General features: G+C 37.1%; 2 protein-coding genes across 2 annotated transcripts; one reads left to right on the top strand and one right to left on the bottom strand.

Annotated features, from left to right (window-relative positions):
- Window positions 1-839: 839 nt before the first annotated feature.
- Window positions 840-1408, bottom strand: LOC141402703 (uncharacterized). The gene is made up of 2 exons (XM_073984498.1): window positions 1155-1408; window positions 840-1071 (listed from the first exon to the last, which is right to left on the bottom strand). The coding sequence occupies exons 1-2, from the start codon at window positions 1322-1324 to the stop codon at window positions 966-968; spliced, it is 276 nt and encodes a 91-aa protein (XP_073840599.1). The 5' UTR covers window positions 1325-1408; the 3' UTR covers window positions 840-965.
- A 3920-nt stretch (window positions 1409-5328) lies between these two features.
- On the top strand, window positions 5329-6516 carry LOC141402180 (uncharacterized). The gene is made up of 4 exons (XM_073983001.1): window positions 5329-5791; window positions 5859-6058; window positions 6119-6367; window positions 6428-6516. The coding sequence occupies exons 1-4, from the start codon at window positions 5416-5418 to the stop codon at window positions 6440-6442; spliced, it is 840 nt and encodes a 279-aa protein (XP_073839102.1). The 5' UTR covers window positions 5329-5415; the 3' UTR covers window positions 6443-6516.
- Window positions 6517-23443: the final 16927 nt, after the last annotated feature.

Raw genomic sequence — 23443 nt, 5'->3', positions numbered from 1 at the left:
AGGTTTACGGTCCAATCTACTTTGACTGTGAATACCGACGTCCCATGCACCACGAGCTGGATTAGCTATACTACAATATCAGCTAAGTTAAGCTTATCGAGTTACAACGATGGTCATGGGATTGAGCGAGGATTAACACTAAAAAGGGTTATCGAAATGCCGCATTTATGGTTCAATCGATGGAAAAACTTTATCAGTTCATTGTTGTGGCAAAAACCGAATCCTACAAAAAAATTTGAAATCTGATCAGATTTCGTTATAGCTTTATAGGGTCCAAAATACCCAAAATCGGCCAAATATGCATATTGGAGCTATAACAAAATTAGATCAGATTTCACGAATTTTTGTAGGATTCCTTTTTAGCAACAACAATGAACTGGTAAAGTTTTTTCATCGATTGGATCATACTTGCGGGTAGGAGTTCCAAAAAACATTTTTTTTTGGTCGCCCTAATGTACATACACAGTAACATATGAGTACAACGTCATTCGAATTTTTATTTTTCCTAAATGGATATTGACAAATTATCGAGGTACTTATACAAAATAACAAGAATATGCAATTTTATAATATATGCCAACTTTTTTGCAGATCCTTTAGTTCCCGGTTCAAAACAGTCAAAGAAAATTCAAAACTCCATTCATCTATTTTTCGATTGGGTTTCGTGAAGAGAAAACTTTTGAAAGCCCTAACCGTGTACGTGGCCACAGCCACCATTTGTCAAATGGCAACCAAATGCAAGTAGAATTCTGGGAATCTTCTAAATCTTTGAGTAGTTAAGTTTTTTCTTTAAAGCTTGCCGTTTTATTTTTTCTTTACAAATAATTCCTCTAACAAAAGATGTAATTACGTACATATGTAGTTATAATATTAAATGGCGAAAATAATAATAATATTGCAAATTATATAACAAAATGTAGGCCTATGTTTTCCCTTTTTTTATTAATATTGGAGGATTGTATCTTTCACACCATCATGTTCTTATTATTCTGCTCCGTAGCCTCGAAGATAACCGACCATGATTTCTCGGTATGTTGGGCCTTTTTTGGTACATTTAAAGATTTGGTTTTCCTAGAGGGGGAAACAAAAAGGATAGCATATATTTTTACATGCGATTATTCTCTCACAAAAGAAAAATGATTTAATTCTCTTACCTTAAATCATGCAAAACACTGCGACAATCTTCGGGAATACACAACAGCTTTGGTTTGGGTTTCAATTCAAATAAGTCGCTGTTGAAGTTATGAATAGGCGTTGGCTCCGTAATAGGCTCTGTTGGTGTAGATTGTGAAGATCGAATTTTTGGTATAGCGCCGTTGGACATTTTTTTTATTTTCCTCAATTTTTTTTAACAAAATTAAATATCAAAATAAATGAAAGCTAAAATTTATTTTTTTAATTTTTATTTATAATAAAAAAAATGTCATAAAATTATGACAGATACATATCGCACCTGTTCAACAAAAGGTTGGTAACGAAAAATTTTATATTTTTCAGTAGAGACAAAAAACCGTTGATACATGGTAGAACAAGAAAAGGTAGCAGCAATACCCAGCTGACTGAACTGGGTTGTAGTGTTAGTGTCAAATTCCATTCGACATTTTATGTATTTATTTCTATGTTCGATGTATATTAGGGATATATATTTTTGAAGAACAAATTTATTCATCAGAAAAAAAAACTATTTCCCATAAAGACGGCTTCATATCATTGACATGTAACCTCCTCCAGGTCCGAACGACACGCCGCACACTAAAACATCGCTTATAACAATATTTGTTAATATGTGTGGTATTTTGTTAAACTTGAAAAGAATAAAGCCCTAATAAACATGTGCTTTTTTGTTTTCAAAAGCAAATGATTGAAACATCTTCTCTTTTTTCAATGAATTACCAGCGACCCGAAACATTTTTGCAAGTATTCTACTTTCTGCGAGAAATTATGCATTTAGTGGAATGATATGGAAACATTCAAATTGAAAATCTAACGAGTTTTCATTCATGTTTTCCAAAATATTCAATCAAATGTGAAAAAATATTAGTTTTTTAAATTCCAATAATTGATAGACATTTCCTTGTTTTGTTTACATTTACGTTGACACTAAGGTTTACAAACAAAAACAAATTCCTTTGTGGTTGTTGTTCGAGTTGTATTTGTTGTAGTATTAACTTTACCTTGTATTTGTTCTACCATGCCGTTGATACTTCTGAAGACATGAAGAGTGAAATAACAGTATTGTTAACGAAAGAGTAGGCAAAATAATGGTCGATTTTTACAGTTAATGGAGTTGATCATTAATTTTGTTGAATAGGTACAATATGTATGTACGTACAGTGAGCCAAAAGGCTGGGAGAGTTGAGAGAAGGATTGGAATTGTTTGCAAAGCGAAACTTGGCACAACAGTCCACATGCTCAAAGCTAAAATATATTAAAAATTCTTCGAACCTTGTCAGTAACTGGATGTTTGTTCTTGAAGCTAAAGGGACTTGGCCTTCAGCCTTTTGCAAATTTGAGAATACCTCTTTCACTTGAACTTTTGATAGAAGATTTGTCCCTTTCCTTTTGCGGTGCCTTCCCTTAGGTGCAATTTGAGGATTTTTTTAATAATATTTTGAAATATTTACCCTGCGTAGCCCTTGTAGCCATACTCACCAGGATATGATTAATTTTATGAGAAAATCCATAATTACAGAATGGGAAAATCGATAAATCTTGGTACATGATTTGACCCAAATATTGCAAATCGTAATATTCGTTCCAAATTTAGACCATATTTGAAGGCAGACTTGATCGGTCCACTCTTTCGAATACTTCCCCTTTTAAAGTAATTAATTTTGTGTTCTGTCTGTCACAACCGCATCCTCATCAGGTCAGTATCGCTTCGATGCAACAGATCCAAGGATTGGATAGACTTCAGGGTATGTACCGGGTTAGCCTGGGGCAGAAACAGCAATAACAGAGACTATGTTGCTCGTTTTCGCCGCCATCATCGTCGTCGGAGAGTGAAACGCAGCACCTTACAACGTACATTGCCCTATTATCACCTAACAATACAACGTTTTGCGAGTCGAAATAGCCAACAAGAAAGAGTTTGACTCCAGAGACTCATGTATGAAATGGATGGCAGTAGCATTCAATTGTGGTACTACGAAGTAGAGCTGTTAAATGTTTACATACTGTCATTAAATAGCTGTGTCTCGCGATATATGCCCAACATTAATTTTTAATAAAAGGCAATAACCGTCTTGTACTATGGAACTTCAACGCTTATCACGAGCTTTGGTACTCAGTCCTAGGTAAGGAACAAAGGGTCATGGTGCTGATTGATGAATCCAATTATATCACAGTGAACCAGGAAGACGGACTCCCGATGGTGAGTCCCGGGTTTCATCAACAATGTCTCATGGCAATGCGGTTTGTCGCTTGGATCAGACCACCTCCCCATAATTATGTCGATTGATCGATCAGCCGACTTTATAGCCTCCGAACGCCATACTTTCTTAAATGTTAAGAATGCTTTAGGGAACTGTCTTTTCCCTCAGATGACCGGGTTTCTGATGAATTTTTCAGAAGCATCGTCAACTCTGCTGCTGTTATAATAGCCTGCAGAAATCGGCGTGGAGCGAGATGATTTCCGCCGTACCAACTCAGGTAAGTTAGGAATCAGATAACTGAATCTTACAGGCCAATATATTTTTTTTGCCATTAGCAAATACACTGGGAGCCTTACTCCTCTCGAGCCGTAGAGGATGTTACCAAATTGCCGATCACTAATATGGTTTCCGGAAGCAGCTAGCATAATGATTGTCCTTCTCGCCAAAAACACCAGGACCTCAAAAAACAATGTTTAAATGTTTTTGTTGGGAAACCCTAACTTTCCCGGAAAATGTTAAAGCCTTATAGCCACCAATCAAGAAGGTTTTTAGTAGTGAAATAGATTTTTATCGGGTTGCCAATGTTAGAACTGACCCGCCCTTTGCAGCCACCCGGTCCCCTTTCTTTTCTGCAACAGCAACACGAATCCCCCGGTCCTACCTGTGATCCCTGTCGGAGATTCCAGCACCCAAATACAGAGTTAGCCACTTTTGGATAGAGTTATTGCGTGTTATCTGGACAAGGAATCCTTTTATAAGACATTTTGGAAAGCCGAGAGGCGTATGCTGCAACTGTCGGTTGTAATTTAAATTTTCCACTGTCCATCTTCTTCTTGTGTAAGATTGTATTTTATTCACTACGCTCAATCAGGTGCAAACTGTATGTGCTAGTGGATACTGTTTCGAATCGATTTTTGCTCTTCGGATCTATTTCTAAGTTTCATGCCCATCCACCAGTTGCGGGGTTCATTACTAGGCGTTTACACAAGACAGTCTGTCTGCAAATACAACTCTGATTTACTAACAGCCAGTTTCTGTGTGTCCAAAAATAGAATAATGTGTGCGAATGAAACACGCCCGAAATTTACAGCCAGTTTCTGTATGTCGAAAGAAGAATCTGTGCGAATGAAACACGCCCGAACTTTAGTTTTCGAAATGATTTTACCTTTGCTTTTGCTTCACAACAAAAAACAAATTTGAAAAACACACAAGAGTTTGGACGTGTTTCTTTCGCACACATTCTTTTTTCGACATACAGAAACAGGCATTTAGTTTTCGAAATAATTTTACCTTTGCTTTTGTTTCAAAGCAAAAAAACAAATTTAAAAAACACGCATGAGTTTGGACGTGTTTTTTTTCGCACACATTCTTCTTTCGACATACAGAAACAGGCTGTAACACATACATATGTCGGCTGTCTCCCAGCTGTCCATCATTTTTTCACAGACAGCCAGGTTAACAATTTTTTAACATTTTTTGTAAAAATAAGTGAGATAATAATTGAAATGTGTTCAAAACAAAAGAACATGAACAAAAACAAAATATACGAACGGTAAACAAAGAGAAATCGACGATTTTCATTCATAATTCTACAACTGTTTTTGCAGTTGTCTGGACGCCTACGTCGCACAGGCAAGTTTTGGGGTTTTGACAATCAATGCATGTACTCAGCTGTCATGTGTAAACGCAGGGTTAACACTATAAGGTTTTTTCTTCCTTTTTTCATCATAAGGTAATTTTTTTAAGTCTGGCTTACTAACGGTTAACTGTACCTAGCCAGAATTTAGAAATTTCAATTTTTAGAGAGAGGGCGAAAATAAAGATCATTCCACCGCCTTTTTAACTATTAAATATTTTATGAGTGAGTCCATTTTTTCACAGTGTATTTCCCAAAAGACATTTCGAACAGTCATGGCCATGTTTGGAATAATTTTCGAAAAATTTCCCAGCGTCATATTAGTGTCAAGACTTGAAGAAAATTAATATTTTTCCTCGTCAACTGTAAAAAATATTTTGGAAAAAATACGATTTTAAAAACCTTATGGCTCGTACTAGCCAAATAGTTGCGGGAACTTTATTGATACCGTATATAGCATGCGGTGTAGCTTTGTGCATACTGATCTTGGATAGGCAACATTGTGATTCGACTTATTATTTTTCGGGAAGTCCAGATCCAGAAGGTGGTGGAGAGGCTGCTGGTGGAGGAGAGGCAGGTGGTGAAAGATCAGCCAAGGATCAAGGTGGAGAAGCTGCACCACCATCACCACCACCGGAAGCACCAGAAGGCGATAAAACCCGTTTAGTAGATGAAAATGATAATGTCATACCGGAACCACAAAAATATCTTGATCACCGTTATTGTGCCGGAGGCTATCATGGATTGTTTTGTTTATTGGCAACACTTTTAATGGGATTTAGTGAGTTTTTTCAATAGTTCAATAATAAACTGCTAATAACGTTTTTTTCCAAATTTCCTCTTTCCAGCCATTATCATTTACCGACTGATGATTGGAATCCGCACCCGAACTGTTAAATACATTCATCTCATCCTACATTTTACCACTATTGGTCTATTCTGTGCCAGTTTTTGGTGTGTGGAAAATCACATGCACAACGTTTTCTATTATAAATTTGATTATCACTTCACCACTTCCATAGTGGTATTCTTGATATTCATGATTCAGGTTGGTATTTTCATTGGACTTTTTGTTTCGTTTGTTAATATGTTTCCATGTGTTCTCCAGTTCATTGTTGCGGCCATGATCTTCACCTATCTTTATCCGAACACCAAATTACGTTTGTACTTTGCCCCATTCCATGATATCATTGGCATTTGGCTATTCATTTGTTTTGTGGCCTGTCTGATCTCGGGCAAACGTAGCGCTCAAATGGATTATGTCGCTTCTAATTCGATCTTGTTCTATGGTTTGTCTTATGCAGCTTTCACCTGCATTCTCATTGTTATTCTAAGTCCTTTCTTTGAATGGGATATGGTGAGTAGTGTGAAATGTTTATGGACAGTTTTTTTACAATGGGGTTTTTTCATGTTTCAGGTGGGACCTTTGTAAATTCGAACGCCACAAGGAAGATTTTTTATAATGAATTATATTTTTTCAATAAATGTTAATTTTTTCGCACATTAGATGTTTTTGCTTTTTACTACATATAGAAAAAATTAAATTAAAAATTAAAAGTGAGTTAAAAGTGAGTTAAAAATTCGTTAAGACAGTTTCACATTTTTCTTAGCGTAATGTTGGCAGTAGCTTTATTCTCGATATGTAATGGCTATTAGAATGCATATTTTAAGTGGCGGATAATGTACGCATGTATGTTACCATATTTTCAATATTTCCCATTTAATTTCATACAACAATATTATATTTAATATACTGTGTCAAATACGTTATAGGTAGACAGCGGAATTTCAAATCAAATCATTGTCAAATTTTGGGACTGGACATATTTTTGGCTCCTGATTAAATTGCAATCGAAATATATGACATATGCAAAATGCATAAATTTTTGCATATGCAAAACTAATGCAAGGAAGACATAATACCAAATTTGAGCCATTTTGTCGGGATATTGAGGCCACAATCTTCAAAATACCGGAAAGGGAGGTATCGTACTATGGGCGCTATATGAAGTCATGGACCTATACCGACAAATTTCAGGTGGAAAGTTTTATACCACAAGGAAGACCAAATTTCACCCACTTCGTAGGGATATTGAGGCCACAACCTTATAAATACCAGAAATCCGGAGGTACCGTTCTATGGGGGCTACATGAAGACGTGGACCTATACCGACAAATTTCAGGTGAAAAGTTTTATACCTCAATGGAAGACTTAATACCAAATTTCAGCCGTTTCCGTGAGATATTGAGGCCACAACCTTCAAAATACCAGAAATCCGGAGGTGCCTTTCTATTGGGGCTATATGAAGACATGGACCTGTACCGAAAAATTTCATATGGAACGTTTAATACCACAATTGAAGACCAGATACCTAATTTCAGCCATTTCGGGTGGATTTTGAGGCCACAACCTTCAAAATACCAGAAATCCGGAGGTACCGTTCTATGAGGGCTATATGAAGACATGGACCTATACTGACAAATTTTAGATTAAAAGTGTTCTACTCCCAACGAAGACTTTATACAAATCGTCAGCCATTTAAGTGTGATTTTGAGGCCACAACCTTCAACATATTGGAAATGGGGTGATACAGTTCTATGGGGGCTATATGAAATCAGGTGTAGAGATGGGCGATTGTCGTGTTTCGTGGCACTAGAAAACACGATACAACAAAGCTAAAGGGTTTAATACATAGTCGTCGCTAAAGTGCTGTTGTTGTTTATGTGTGTATTTGTTGTTGTGTTGTGTTGTGTTTTCCAGTGACACGAACACGACAATCGCCCACCTCTAGTCAGATGTAAAGTTTCGTACCCCTAACGAAGACATAATACCACATTTTAGCCATTTTGGTGAGATTTTTAGATCACAAATCCTTGTATAAGGTTTTGCATATGCTCATTTTATGCAAATATGTAAATATATGCACGATATGCAAACATTTCTGGGCCTAATTCGTTTTATTTTGTGATAAAACGAGTTTCTGTCTAATCAGATTTTCTATACGACCATCCTAACCATATATGCATTTGCATAGGATTCCGCTGTCTAGTTATAAGTGATTAAGGCAATTAAATATGCCTTGTAGGTTATGTTATTATTTTTGACGATATTTGGTAATTAATTACAATTAATATCAATTGATGCTTTTAACACCAACCGATTTATATTTTATTATTTTAACATGCACTATTTGTTGATAATTCCAAAAATTTGAAATTAATAGTCGTGTAGCACTTTTTTCCATAAAATTGTTCGTCAATTTAAAAATAAAAAAGGAATTATTTTCTAAACAACACCACTGATCATCATCATCATCAATGCACACAATAATAAAGCATCTTTGTCCATTCTGTGGCATACTTTTAGGCGTTACATTTAATTAAAACCCGACAAACAGTATTGTTCAAATATATTCATAATAACATACATACAATAATGGGGGTAATTTTGAATACAATCTCTCCTTGAGCTTTGTCTTTCTGTCGCTTCAACTTAAAGGAGAAAGTGAGAAAACAGGGAATTTACGTTCAGAATAACCGCCAATATAAAAGAATTGGTTGCTTGAATAATATTAATATTCCTATGATGGGAATAGCAAGTGCAACAATTGGGGGGGGGGGGGGAGGTTAACCAGAAGATGCAAACTTAAATCTTTTAATCCTGACGCCTTAGAGACTTGGTCCGATAAACGATATTTTAGGTAAATTAGGTGAGGAAGACCTTCGTTAGAAATGTAGGTTTTCATCTATAAAGGAAAAAATGCTATCGTAGTCAAAAATTGTAGATTCTTGCATGTTGTGAAATAGGCACATTGTGTTTTGTATGCAAAATAGATTTGGGCCATACTTTACACATCCTAATATATATACCAGATATAGGTCAGGTTCGAATATGGACTATATTTGTCAACACCTTCGGGTACCTCCCACACAAATTTTTGGATATATTCACTTTAAGACCTGCTCTCGAATCATTTTGATTTTTGTTGAAGCAACTTACATTCGCTGCCTCAATTACGAAAGTAAAAGTTTTTCAGGGGCAAGTCCATACTTCTTGAGAAAACAGCCCGAAAGTTGTAAAAAACCTCTATGTCACCAAAAGTAGTGACTGGAGAGCTCGAACCGAATACTACGTTCGTCCACACTTTGGATATCGTAATATTTCTTCTAATATTAGATGAAATTCGAAGGTGGTGCTTATATGTCCACTCCTACCGGTAACTCCACCATAAAAGTTCAAAAATATTCGCTAAAATGGTACGCGTGATATCTCATAGACAAGAGTTGTGTCAAAGGAAATATGTTGAACTATATAGTTCACTTCGCAGTTCCAATGGCCCACATTTTTTCTTTGAACAAACTGCGTATTCTTACTATCACACGTTATATTTCATGGTGTTACTCATACGTTTTGGAACTAGTACAAGGTACTAGGAACTAGATTACCCAACTCTATCATAGACGTATCAACGGATTTGGTCCAAACTTTGGGTATCTAAATAGGCTAGAATGGTAAAAAAAGCCATATCTACCGATATTCCCGCAAATTTTTGCGCTTTAATCCTATCCATATTTTTGTCGGTTCATACGTCCAACATTTTGAAAACCCCCTAAATACATACTCTTTTTTGGGAAAAAAGTGTTTCTATCCACACTGGCTGAGGTTATATCTCTATCGGCAAAGCCGACTGATACTTTTTTTACTTGTTATGTTCTAAATTATATGACGATCGGTTAATTAGTTTTCGAACTAGAGTTGGCACCGCAAAACGCTTTAAAAAAAAGAGTTTAGTGGACGGCCATTTGCCACAAAACCACATAATATTTTTCAACAAAAAATTTCAGACGCTAAACTAAGATGTGCTCTTCCAGACGAAAAAAAATCTACCAAAAAATGTCGCTAGTTTTCTTGAAAAAAAAAAAAAAAATTCATGAAAAATTACCTTTTTTGGGCTTTGGACCCCCTTGAGTCAACCCATTAAACATGGGACTTTAACAAAATAGTGTCTAGTGTCAACATCTATCGGTACAGATGTTTCCTGGCCATAGGGAAAATTGACTACTGAATTAATCATCGCTCCATGAGTAAAAATGAATGAAAAGATTTTACTGGTTTCAGGCATTAGAATAAAAACAAGAAGAGCCAGAATGGCACGAGAGTTCCATCGTACATTGCAGATGTTTGGGATCTGAGCTTGAACTTTACAAAAGGTATCTCACTCCTCTCAGTCAAGTGCCGGAAGAGAAACTCAGTTTTACCATTGGTGACGGCAGCTTTCAATAAATGGCTCATCAAATCCTGACCCATGGAGCTAATCTTCCATGACAACTCGAAGAATGCGACAAGCACATGATACTGAATAAGGGTTTGGGGAGACCTTTCTGTTCGAACATTTGCTGCAATAGAACTACTAACGCCTGTCATTTGCTGTATTGTCAACAATCATTACAATAGATCCCCACAGGTTGAACACATCTAACACATACTGGAGTCCTTCTGTGATTGTTGAGCTTTCTAGAGTTGGGCACTTTCGTTCATCGTTCTCTGTCCTCCTTCTAAAACGTATGAGTAACTTCATATAAACCAACGTATGGAATTAAGTATTCCCAGTTTTGTCATACAATGTACTGGAGTCCATTAAACGAGCTAGTGAATCGGATCGTTCAATTGAACGAAATTGGCGCAACTCAAGAGCTTTCCTATCTTTCAGTTTGAGCATAGCCAACTTATTTTCTATAGATTTTAAAGACCACGGTATGGTATACAAAGCACTCAAGGTCTTTTTCGTCAAAGTGCATGCTCTACTTCTCCAGAGAACGCGTGCTTACCAAGTCCTTCTTCACTCGAGTAGCTTACTTGTAAATGACTTTGTTGGTTTCTGACTGATTGGATCTGTGGATGGTATTGGCACCAGCAGGTTTGTCGCTGGAGTTTCTAATGCGGTACTTGCGGTTTGTAGAGGTTCTTTGGGTTGACGTAGGGGATGGAACATACCAAGGAACGGTCCTGACCGGCTTTAACATGGCAGAGTCCAGGATTTATCTTGGTCCTTCTTTCATCTCAAGTGGACACTGGCCTCCACGTGGTGTCACCTGGGGTAGCTGCCTTTAACACCCGTTAAAGGTAGTGAGCTAAAATGGGCGCAGGGTTAGTAACCCTCCCCTAGACAAAGCAGCGTACTATGAAAAAATGAAAGAAAAGTAAAACAAATCCCTCAAAAGTTGACGACCCCCGCCCACTTTTTAAGGACCATGATTCGCACTTTTTATATAGAAGGTGCAGTTTACGCATTGGCAGATGTACAGGAAATACGATGGAATGGGAAAGGCATCACAACAACACCTAAAAGTGACGCACTGTATTGTAGCTGCCATGACATAAAGTATGAGTTTGGTTGCGGATTTGTAGTTGGTCGGAGGTTAAAACACCTGGTCTCCACACCAGTGAATGAACGACTTGCTACAATTCGAATAAAAGCAAAATTCTTCAACATCAGCATTATTTGCGCTCATGATCTCACTGAAGGCAAGGACGAACTGACCAAAGATATATTTTATGAGCGCTTAGAAGGAACATATGACCGCTGTCCTGCCCATGACATTAAAATCATTCTAGGCGATTTTAATGCCAAAATTGCAAAGGAAAATATCTTTGGACCAACAGTCGGGAAATTCAGTCTCCACAGTGAAACATCTGACAATGGTATGAGGCTTATAGACTTCGTAGCGCCAAAAACATGTTAGTTAGCAGCACCAGATTTCAACATCTCGATATCCATAAGGGCAACTGACGGTCTCCAGATCAGAAAACAAGAAATCAAATTGATCACGTTGTAGTAGATGGAAGATATTCATCGAGCGTGTTGGATGTGCGTTCGTTCTGAGGAGCAAACATAGACTCGGACCACTACCTTGTTGCAGCAAAGGTATGCACCCGGTTAAACGTTCCAAACAAAGTACGAACAGACACAACACGAAAGTTAGACATCGGCATATTCCACTCAACTAGCCCAATTGCTTAACGCGAGCACTCCTCGTCCCGATAACATATCAGCGCAATGGCAAAGTATTGCCCACTCCATGCAAACTGCCGCAAAATCCATACTTGGATACCACAGACCTCCACCAAGGAATCCATGTCATGATCACACTCCTGCTGCTACTGAAGAGAAAAATGCGGCATATAGGGCCACTTTACAATCCGTAGCAACGTGTAGCGCACGACAGAGATACCGGGAGAAAAGCGTCTTTTCCGCAGGAAAAGGGAGACGGAAAAGAGGGAGTGTGAAAAAATCGGGATGTATAGGAGCCAGAGTGAAGTCCGAAAATTCTACCAAAGAGACAAGCATCAAACTGATGACTTTGGTACAGGCACATTCTCCTGTAGAGACCAGCAAGGTAATTTGGTAAGTGATACAGATAGTGTACTCAGGATATGGAAAGAACATTTTTCAAAACTTTTGGTATCCAATGCTCAAACTATAGGGACATAAGTTTTCTCCCTATCGCCTACAAGATAGTGTCAGGGATATTGTTCGAACGACTAAAGCCCATGGTCAACGAAATAATTGGACCATACCAATGGGGCTTTAGACCTTGCAAGTCCACCATTGACCAGATATTTACCCTGCGGAAAATCCTGAAGAAGACCCAAGAGATGCAGATCGACACCTACTACCTTTTTGTCGATTATAAAGCAGCCTTCGATAGGTATTCCAAGCCATGTCTGAATTTGGTATACCCGCAAAGCTCATCCGGCTTTGTAAAATGACATTAACTGACACGAGGTCCTCAGTTATAATAGGAAAGAACCTCTCCGAAGAGTTTGGTACCAAAAGAGGTTTCAGGCAAGGAGACAGCCTTTCGTGTGATCTCTCCAACATCCTGCTAGAAAAGGTTATACGAGAGGCAAACGTGAAAAGAAGTGGCACAATCTACACCAATAGCCACATGTTACTTGCTTATGCTATCATGGGACGATCAATAAAAGAAGTAACCGATACCATTATGAAGGTCGAAGGAGAATCTTCTAAAGTGGATCTGGCGGTAAATGGCGAGAAGACGAAGTTGATGGTGTCGGCGGGCAATGCGTCCATTGAGCGCGGACTAACTGTGGAAGTTGGTTCCTATAATTTTGAGATAGCAAAAGACTTCGTCTACCTCGGCACCTCCATAAACCCAACAAACGACATCAGTTGTGAAATAAAAAGAAGAATTGTATTGGCCAACAGATGTTACTTTGGTTTAATTAAAAACATTGTTCTACAACATCCCATACGGGACAAGAGAGATTTCTCTCAAATCAGTGAGTGCACCCGATTCATATTTAGCTCAATGATATGGGACTTACTGTTTATCGCCGAGTCCGAACGGCGTGTCTTAAGACACCACTTGTGGAGAAGTTTTTCAAGGCTGAAATACTCATGAAATTGTCGCCAACATTACTGAGGGGTATTATGCCACCATTGAAAAATGTTTGATGTTGCCTGGCCGGGGAATCGAACCCCCGACCTTCTGCGTGCAAGGCGGGCGTGCATGCCATTGCACCACTCTGGCACCCAACTTTGGGTCAAACAAAAATAACGCTCTACAAAACACTGATACTACCCGTGCTGATGTATGGCTCCGAAGCCTGAGTACTTGTGCAAGCAGACAATATGGTTTCTATAAAAAATCATCCCAAACAACTACGCAAGGGAAAAATACACATAAAAAAATCCCATTCCTTACCCCCTTCAATTTAATGTAAGCGGAGTACATAGCTACTGTAAGAGAAGCCGAAGAGCAATTCAGTATGAATTTATGCTAACTTTAGAGCTCTTGTCTCGTCGCTATCCCAAGGTAGTTAAAGTTTTTTATGGAAATCTATATAACTTCAAAGAACTTAAAACTAACTAACTAACTTAAAAGAACTCTTATTGACTCTTCTGGGATGTGAGTAGAAAGTTGTTCATGCTAATAAGGGTATATAAATTTTCTTACGATAAAAATGTGCCTCATCGAAATAATGATTTTAGACCCCAAATATATTTGGACGAAATCCGTTCACAAAATTTGGAGTCGATTTACCCACATCCGTCTATGTGTGCCTGACCGTCTGTTCAGGATGAAAAAAGTAAAAAAAAAAACCAAAAAAATCGCCGGACCGCTTTTTAAATAAATCGCGACCAACGTTGACATTTTTAGGGTTTTTTATGTTTTCACGATTTTGCTTGGAAACCGCGAGTCCTATTGAAATGGGATTAGAGCAAATGTTGTAGCTGTGAAAATTCTCTACAAGTTTAACCTTTACGATATTTTCATAGGTTTTACAATTTTTGAGATATACAAATTCAAATTGGGACAATGCACTGAGTGTTATCACCTCGTAATTACATTTGAATGAAAACCGCTTACAGCTGGGAAGTTTTTGCAGATTTTAAAACAGTAATGTTCACAGTTGAGAAAAATCCAAAAAAAAAAAAATCATCTATGGACATTATAGTTTCTGAATCCGCAAAACTTCCCATGTGTAAGCACCTTCCATTTAAAGTTGGTTCAGGCGCACCGTGTTTTAGAAAAACAACCTATACTCAAGGCATATTTATTATAAGGTATACGCATGAATTACAACAACTAACAAACTTACAAAAACAACATTGTTGTTATTGAAAATTAATTGTTCAAAGAAAATTTTGAATAATAGGGTCGTTCCAATTTTTTTTTTCAGGAAAACATAAATATATTTTAATAATTCTCTAAAATAGAACTAATTTGAATAAAAATGTAAATATAACGGATTCAGAACTATCGTAGGTAATTTTTATTACACATTTGGATGAAAAGCAGTATTTTATGGTAGCAAATTTCGAAGTTTCAAATTTCTTGAGTAGACCCTATTACATTTTGAAAACTAAATTGAAATAGGTTTCGACCTAAATTTACAAAAAAAATAAGAATACAGCTGATTGTCACTTCTACCTTATATAAATATGCCTTGCCTATACTGTTTGTTTGCTTCTTTTCATTATGTCACAGGCTGAGAGTATATCTCTGTCGAACTTGTTTATTTAAACATTCAAGGAAAGAGTTTTCCGATGGGGACTTTTAAAAGTCATGTAGTCCAATTAGTTATATCATAAATGATAATATAACATAAAGACTAGGAAACTAAAACATATACATACATATGTATATAAATACTACAAAATTTTTTGGCAAACTAAGCATCAGCATGCCTTTGTTGATTTAGCCATTCAAACCACCAATTATTGAATGGCTTAACAAACAAATAACGGCACACAGCCCGACCATAACAAAAGTCAAAGTATTTCTGGTGGCAAATTCCAAGTGTTTTTATAGTCATTTGTCAAACAAATCCAAATACCCACAAATCAAATAAATCGTATCACCAGAAATCAGAAACACCAAATCAAAGTAAATCATTACGTTTTAATGACCCGACAACGAACAGACAAAAACAACAATACCATAAAGTGTACTTAAACACACACCAATTAATCGCAAATCAATCGAACTCACATGCTGCACATACAAACACACACACACCTCCTACCTCACCTTGATTTCAAATTTTGCAAATTGAAATAAAATACGGCAACTTTATTCGATCAATTGAGTCACAAAGATCAATTTTTCGGGGGGACCATTTGAACCTCCAACGACGACCGCCAAGTTTACTATGAAGCGACCTTGCCTTAAGCACCGCATAAGCTGTTGATGTGGTATTCGGACTACATACTCCATACTCCAATTCAAAGATGAAACAATGAATGTACTTGGCAATGGCATACCTTAAATCGTAACGTATCACTTGCGTAGTTTACTATCGCAGAGTGCGATAAAAATCTTAGAAGGCGATCAAGTGTAGAATCGGGAATATACCACAGCAATCAGTCAGGCAGTCAGCTGGTCAATGATTTCTTCATTTGTTATGGTTATTATTATTCACTTAAAATTGTTAAATAGGTATTTATTGAACACTTGACCATTCCAATACCATAACTAGAACATTTGCCAAATCGAAGTATGTTTGTCTTTCGCAACGACGTTGAAATACCCTAGACACATGTACATACATATGCATATGCTTGTAAAAATTATCTAATATAGGATAATATAAAATTCATGGTACAGATTTGATGTCTTCGATACAAAATTCCTTTTCCGATTTCACAAAATCAAAACTGAATCTTCTTCGAGCATAACCTGGAAATCTTGGAATATCCGTGTTGATCATCATTATCACATAATACGCATTCAATGGGATAAACGTTTTTGGGATGATCTAAGGTTTGTATTGACAAAAGTTGTCTGACATCTTATATTTATTTCATAGCAACTGAGGAATAAGTCAATAACCGACAAATAAACTTGTCATTAAAAACTATGAAAAAGCGAAGACCTACCTCAACAATTTCAAAATAAGAACAAGAATTGAACTCTTCACCACCATTTGGTAGGGTATATTGCCTACGGTAATGTTGTTGTGTTCGAAGCAAAACCGCTTAGTAATTATAGCATCATTTGAATATTCCGACACTTGTTTAAAGGTAAAAATAATTGACAAACGAATTAATGCTGACATTAACGGAGCAACAAATCCATTTATGTGCAAAACATCGAACACACACTTATCTACTCGCATACATCGATGTTGGCAACAGATTCACTGTGGCACAGTGGAAGTTTTGGGGAAGTTAATTATTAGAATAACGAAATTCTGTAAAAAAAAATCAATAACAATCACTATGTTCCACTTTATTAGGTTAACCGTTCAATCAAAATCAAACTGAAACAAGAGGATATATAATTTTGGTGATTGTGAAATATTCTTTGAGCAGTTTTATGGTAGCTATTCCGTGCACCATCGATCTGAGGGGAAAGGAAATTGAATTTTCTATTGATATATAGTCGGTGTCATGCTTAAATGTTCCATACGCCATTTTCCCGTTTTGAGATAATCGCATTTTAATGTTAGCGTCGCAACTGCTTGGAGTTGGCGGAAGAAATTATTTATATTTTTTGGTCTAGATATATTAGTAATAGTATATAGAAGAAATTTGAAATTTAAAAGTTATAGATAATTTTTTAAAAATAGAATTTGTATCGAGATGTTCCATATCCACTCTTATGGAATGCAAACTATTGTAAATTCATAGACCTTCTAAATCTATATTAGTAAAAGAGTAAAGTGATTGACTGACTGACCTAATGATTCATCAACGACCAGACCAAACGGTTGAAGCTAGAATCTTGAAATTTTGGGTGATGGTCAGTCTTGGTCCGAAGGTCTGATAAGGCTGGGTTTTTGGAAATTCCAACTAGAACGGTACGGGAGTCCCTGATAGATTGTAGTATAGATGTACCACAGGGTTTTTAGAAATTCGAAATAGAAGTGTACGAAAAGTACTAAAATGTACTAAACATGGTACTATTTTGAAATGAGATTCAAGAAAGGGAAGTAGGGCTGATATAAGCGGTGGTTTTGAAAATGTGTACGAAAAGTACTAAATTGTACTAAATTTGGTACAAATTCGATTTCGAATGAACGGATAGAGCTGGAATCCTAAACTTTGGAATTAATATTACTGTTGGAGGTTTGAGATATGGAGGTAGTTTTGGAAAGTCATACATATGGATACGAAAAGTACTAAATGGTACTAAATTTGGTACAATTTGGATTTTGGTGAACGGATAAAGCTGAAATCCTGAAATTTGGAAAAAAAATTACTGTTGGAGTATAGGATTGGGATGTGGAAATAGGTTGGAAATTCGTACGAAAACTACAAAATGGTACTAAATTTAGTACAATTTGGATTTTGGTGAAAGGATAAAGATGGAATCCTGAAATTTCGAATTAAAGTTATTGTTGGAGTGTAGAATCGAGGTTGTTTTGGAAATTCAAATCCAAGTCCTAATTGTACCAAGTTTAGTACCAATTAGTACTTTTCGTACACATAAGTAGTACGAAAATTACTAATTGGTACTAAATTTGGTACAATTTGGATTTGGTTGAACGGATAAAGAGTTAAAAAAGATGTACCAAAGGTTTTTTGAAAGTTCGACCTATGAGTGTACGAAAAGTACTAAAAATTACTAAATTTAGTACCAATTGTATATATTGAACGGATATAGCTAGAATCTTGAAATTTGTTATGGGAATCAAGGTTTGGGAGTGGCGATGATATATGGAAATGGCGTCGGAAATTTTTACTTATGTACTAAGTGCTACTAAATTTGGTACAATTTACATTTGGATGAACGGATAGAGCTGGAAACTGGAAATTTGGAATTAAGATTGCTGTTGTAGTGTAGGATAGATGTATGGAGGTAGTTTTTGAAATTCGTGCTTATGTATATGAAAATTACTAAATGGTACTAAATCTGGTACAAATTGGATTTGGGTCAACGGATAAAGCTGGAATCCTAAAATTTGGCATTATGATTACTCAACAGAATTTACATATGAAGGTAGCTTTCGAAATTCGTACTTATGTGTACTAAATTGGTATTGAATGAATGGTACTCAATTTTATACAAATTAGATTTGCGTTAACGGATAGAACTGGAATCCTGAAGTTTGGAATTAGGATTACTGTTGGAGTGTAGGTTTGAGATATGGGGGTAGTTTCGGAAATTCGTACTTATGGGTACGAAAAGTACTAAATTTGGTACAATTTGGATTTGGAGGAACGAATAGAGCTGGAATCCTGAAATTTGGATTAAAGATTACTGTTGGAGTGTAGAATTGGGATATGGAGTGAGTTTTGGAAATTCGTACAAAATGGTACTAAATTTGGAACAATTCTAATTTGGGTGAATGGATAGAGCTGGTCATTTGGAAAATCCTACTTATGTGTAGGAAAGGTACTAAATGGTATTATATTTTGTATTGGTTGCAGGGAAAGTTTTTGAAATATGTACCATATTATTACGAAAGGTACTAAATAGTACACCCAATACAACGTTAGTTTGTGGGGTTGAGATATGGAGGTGGTTATGAAAATTTGTACCATAAAGGGACGAAATTAATACATTGTACAACATTTGGTATTGGGTCTTCCTGGAATTCTGAAATTGTGCAAATGCATACTATAAGTGTACGAAAAATGCTAAATGGTACAACATTTGGAATAATTTTGGTATTAGATGAAGGGATAGAACTGGGTCACAGGTGATAAGTGGGGTTGATATGAGGAGAAAATGGGAACTATAAGCGTGGAATGGGATATATCTGGAATTCCGAAAGTTGGTAATATGGTAACTATTTGTGAGTGATGTTGAGATAATGAGGTCGTTTAAGAACTATAAGTACTATAATCGTACGGAAAGTAATAAATGGTACTAAATTTGGTACAACTTGGATGAAAGGATAAAGCTGGAATTTTGATATTAGGGTCACTGCTGGTGCTTAGATTTAAATAATTTGAAAAAATCGCTAAATTTTGTATAGGGTGGAAGGATGGAATTGGGATTCTGAAGTTTGGTGTGAGTGTCACTGTTGATGTGTTTGGTATTAATACGAACGAATTTGAATTCGATTACGAATTACAGAAACTCGACATAAGTGTACGAAAAGTATTATTATGTACCATTAGTTTTAGGTGTGTTAGGAATCGAATTTTGTAATTTGAACTTATTTTTCATATTTTCCTTTATAAATTTTCGAAATATGAACGGGGTAAATAAAAAGTCTGTTTGCATACCATTTTCTACTAATGTGAACTTTTCGCTAACGAAGTAGCGGGCACATGCTAGTTGAAAATAAAAGTTTCGTACCTGAAAAGAACGTAAGCATTCTGGCCGAAGAGTGGATATCACAGAAACTAGAGCAGCTAGCAAAAAGCCGACCAAAAAAACAGAAAGAGCATAGGCGAAAATCCTGTATTTCAAAAAGTCAAAAATGGCGTATGGAACACTTAAGCATGACACCGATGAAATTTTTTCCTTTTGCTACCCCACAGTGATGATGTTTTACAGAAACCACATTTATAAGCTTAAAGCCTTATTATTTAAAGCTTGAAGCCCTATGGAGCCAAACATTGAACTTGCTGCATATATTTGATCATACCATTTGTGCAAAACTAACAAAACTATTGGAAGAGTACGAGCGATTAGAAAGAAACTCAACGAAAAACCTCAATATTTGTTTTATTGAAGGAACTGTTTGGCATCGACATGTTAAAAGCAAATGGATGTGCAAAAAGCAAAATAACCTTTACAAACTGCAATCTGAGAGCAAAGTTCGCATTGGTTACACCATCTACTGGTGCCAATACAATCCACCCATCCAATCGAAAGAGGACAATGGGAGCGACTGTGCCAAGCTTTCCGGCTCAGCGATACCTCATTGATCCGAAAGTAGCACGGACTCATCCGACAGCAGTGCAGATAGTTCATGCGAGGATGGCAAGGCAGCATCAACGAGGAAAAGGAAAAATAACCGAACAGACATTGCAGGACGCTTTGTTATAAACTCTTATCTTTCGCCAAAGAAGAATCTATAAAGATTAGTTAGTTGCGCTCAAATTGAAAAATGTTAAAGCTCAAACAATCGCAGTAAGACCCCAGTAGGACGTGCTAGAATAGAGAAGAACCCCGGGTCATGGATCTACTCTGTTTGCCAGATCCGCATCCACCACATATCACCAGAGGTGAAATGTAATGGACGTAGAGAATGTGTGCACTTCCAAGGCTGTACTGATATTAGCAACCTACTTTACTACTGCAGTAGGAGTTATGTTGCTGTTTGCAGCTCCAGAACAACTCCCTTGGTATCTCCAACTTCGTCATCTGATACATCGTCATCTTTGGAATACGAAACACTTCCGTAGTCTCCGCAAACAAAAATAAAACGCAGCATCTGTTGTTCAGCGCCCCGGAATTGCATCGTTACTACAATTCAATTGCAACGGTCTCCGCAAAAAAGCCTGTATAATTGTAAATTCTATAAGTAGGAGGGTTCCACCGTGATGAAATGGACTGCGATTCGATTCCCAGGCCAAAATACCCTCAGTGTAATGTTAGCGAGATTGCCTGAGTATTTTAGCTATGTAAAACTTCTCCACAAGTGGCCGTTCAGACTCGGCGATAACCTGTCCCATATCATTGAGCTAATATGAATCGGGGTGGACGCATTAATATGAGAGAAGTCTCCTTTGTCCTTTCTGGGATGTTTGTGAAACAATTATTATTATAAGTAGAAGAAACACATTGTCGCCGGTATCCAGGAAACAAAGATCAACGTCATCTGCAGCTTACAACGTTGGAATAGTTACAACGTTTCGCGAAAGGATCGTACAAGAAGCGAAGGAAGATGACATGCCTTTCTTATGTACCAGCTTGTCCAGTACAGACCTATCTCACTTGAGCTTGACACTAGTAACACATACCGCTGATTGAATAGTTGAGCCTTGCGTTATATGACTGATATTAGTTCGCTTTTGGAGGGCAATAGCGCTCATCATAAGCTTTAGTTCCGTTCAAGGCAATGACCAGAGAGGTACAACGCTGGCCGAGCAACTTCACAGCTCAACATTTTGCACAGTTAACGAAGTCGCTCCTACGGAAATAAAATGGGAATGCCACAGCTCGCCAGATATCATGATTGTGGCACACGGTCCTATAACTGACGTATCCTGGCAACCTGAATTTTCCATTGGCTCAGACCATCTGCCTATCATCGTCTCCGTTAACAGACCACCTGTCTTCATAACCTCTATCCGTCGTACATTTCTGAACCATAGAAAAGCTGATTTGCAAGTGTTCAGAGAAGTTTGCAATCACAGCTTCAGGCAGCTGCAATTTCCTTCAGGTAGGTAGCTCAAAGAATTTTTCGGGAAATCATCACATCCGAATGGATGAACTCGGAGTTGAGTATATGACAAACATCCTCAATCTATTAGGCACCCATATGTATTAGAAGCATCGAAAGTTGGAATGGTGGTCCCCCTACTGAAGCTAGGCAAGGTTGCCAGTAGAGGCGAATCGTAGAGGATAATATCCCTCCTGTCAAGTACCTTAGATTCTAGAGACACTACTCTTCCCCGTTATGAGAAGAAAATTCCCAGTTGTCCAACATCAGTATGCATTCAGGAAGTGCATAGTACCACAACAGGATTACACCCCATATCCATACATATCAGGCGAACAGTACCGACCGAAAAGTCGTGGTAGCCCTGGACCTATCGAAGGCCTTCGATATTGTCAAATATGCCAATCTGTTCGAGGACATAGAGAAGACTTCCTCCAGCTGGGTTTGAAACGTATGATAATCAACTGTCAGTCGTTTGTGGAATTCAGAAACAAGAAATCCAAAACCCGTAGAGTTGAACAGGGAGTTCCGCAAGACGAGAAATGTTTAACATCTACCTTGCTAAATGTATTCGGATGACTATATAAATATCTACATAGCTAACGTAGTGCAGTTCCTCCATCTGAGGAATATGAAAATATACGCAACTAAATCCGCTGCCACACTTTTAAACACAGTGACAGCTGAAATGAGAATGCCCTTGAATATACTGGTCGATGGTGTCCTGATTCCGACCACAAACTACCCCAAAATATTGGGTTAACTTTCGATAACATGTTTAAGTCGTTCGGGCAAGGCACAGCTATTTGTTTAACTGACCAGATAACTCCACTCACTTGTCACCTCATTCTTTATGAACGCAGCCAGTCCAGGTTGTAGAATTTGTGAACTTGGGCACAGAGGAACCAGAACCAAAAAACTGAAGACAATATATGCGAACAAACAACTACACCCTGATGTAATTCGAAACATTTTAGTTGTAATTCGTAGCATTTCATTTGTAATTCGAGAATTCCATTTGTAATTCGTAAAATTTCATTTGTAATTCGAGAATTCCATTTGTAATTCGAATTATTTCACTTGTAATTCGAATTAATCCATTTCTAATTCGAATTATTCCATTTTTAATTTGAATTATTCAATATGTAATTCGAATTATTTTATTTGAAATTCGAATTATTCAAGTGGAATAATTCCAATTACACTTAAAAATTTTCGAATTACATCTGAACAAGTAAAAAAGTATCAGTCGGTTTGGCCGACAGAGATATACCCTCAGCCTCGGAGCTAAAGAAAATAAGTAACACAAAATACTTTTGTCGTCTACATAATACGATGTACAACGTTTGGACCAAATCTGTTTCTCCCTTCGAGGGTTATCTTACATACTGCCCAATTTAGTTGATGCCGGCAGGCTTTTTCGGAGCACTTGGGCTGAAAAAACATATACCGTCGTAACGGGGAAAGCAAATACAAGTCCTTACAACAAAAACAAAGGGATTCAAAGTCCAAATTTCGTGCGCTCCAACCACTACACATGGTGCCATAGGGGTATTTTAAAACTTTCGGACTATTTTCTCAGTAAGTGTGGAATTTCCCCTGAAAAAAACGTGTACT

This window comes from Musca autumnalis, unplaced genomic scaffold (genome assembly GCF_047663935.1).
Source record: "Musca autumnalis isolate F117 unplaced genomic scaffold, ASM4766393v1 scaffold_4, whole genome shotgun sequence".
NCBI classification, from domain to species: domain Eukaryota; kingdom Metazoa; phylum Arthropoda; class Insecta; order Diptera; family Muscidae; genus Musca; species Musca autumnalis.
Note: the sequence above shows the minus strand (reverse complement) of the source record. Positions and strands in the feature narration are given on the sequence as shown.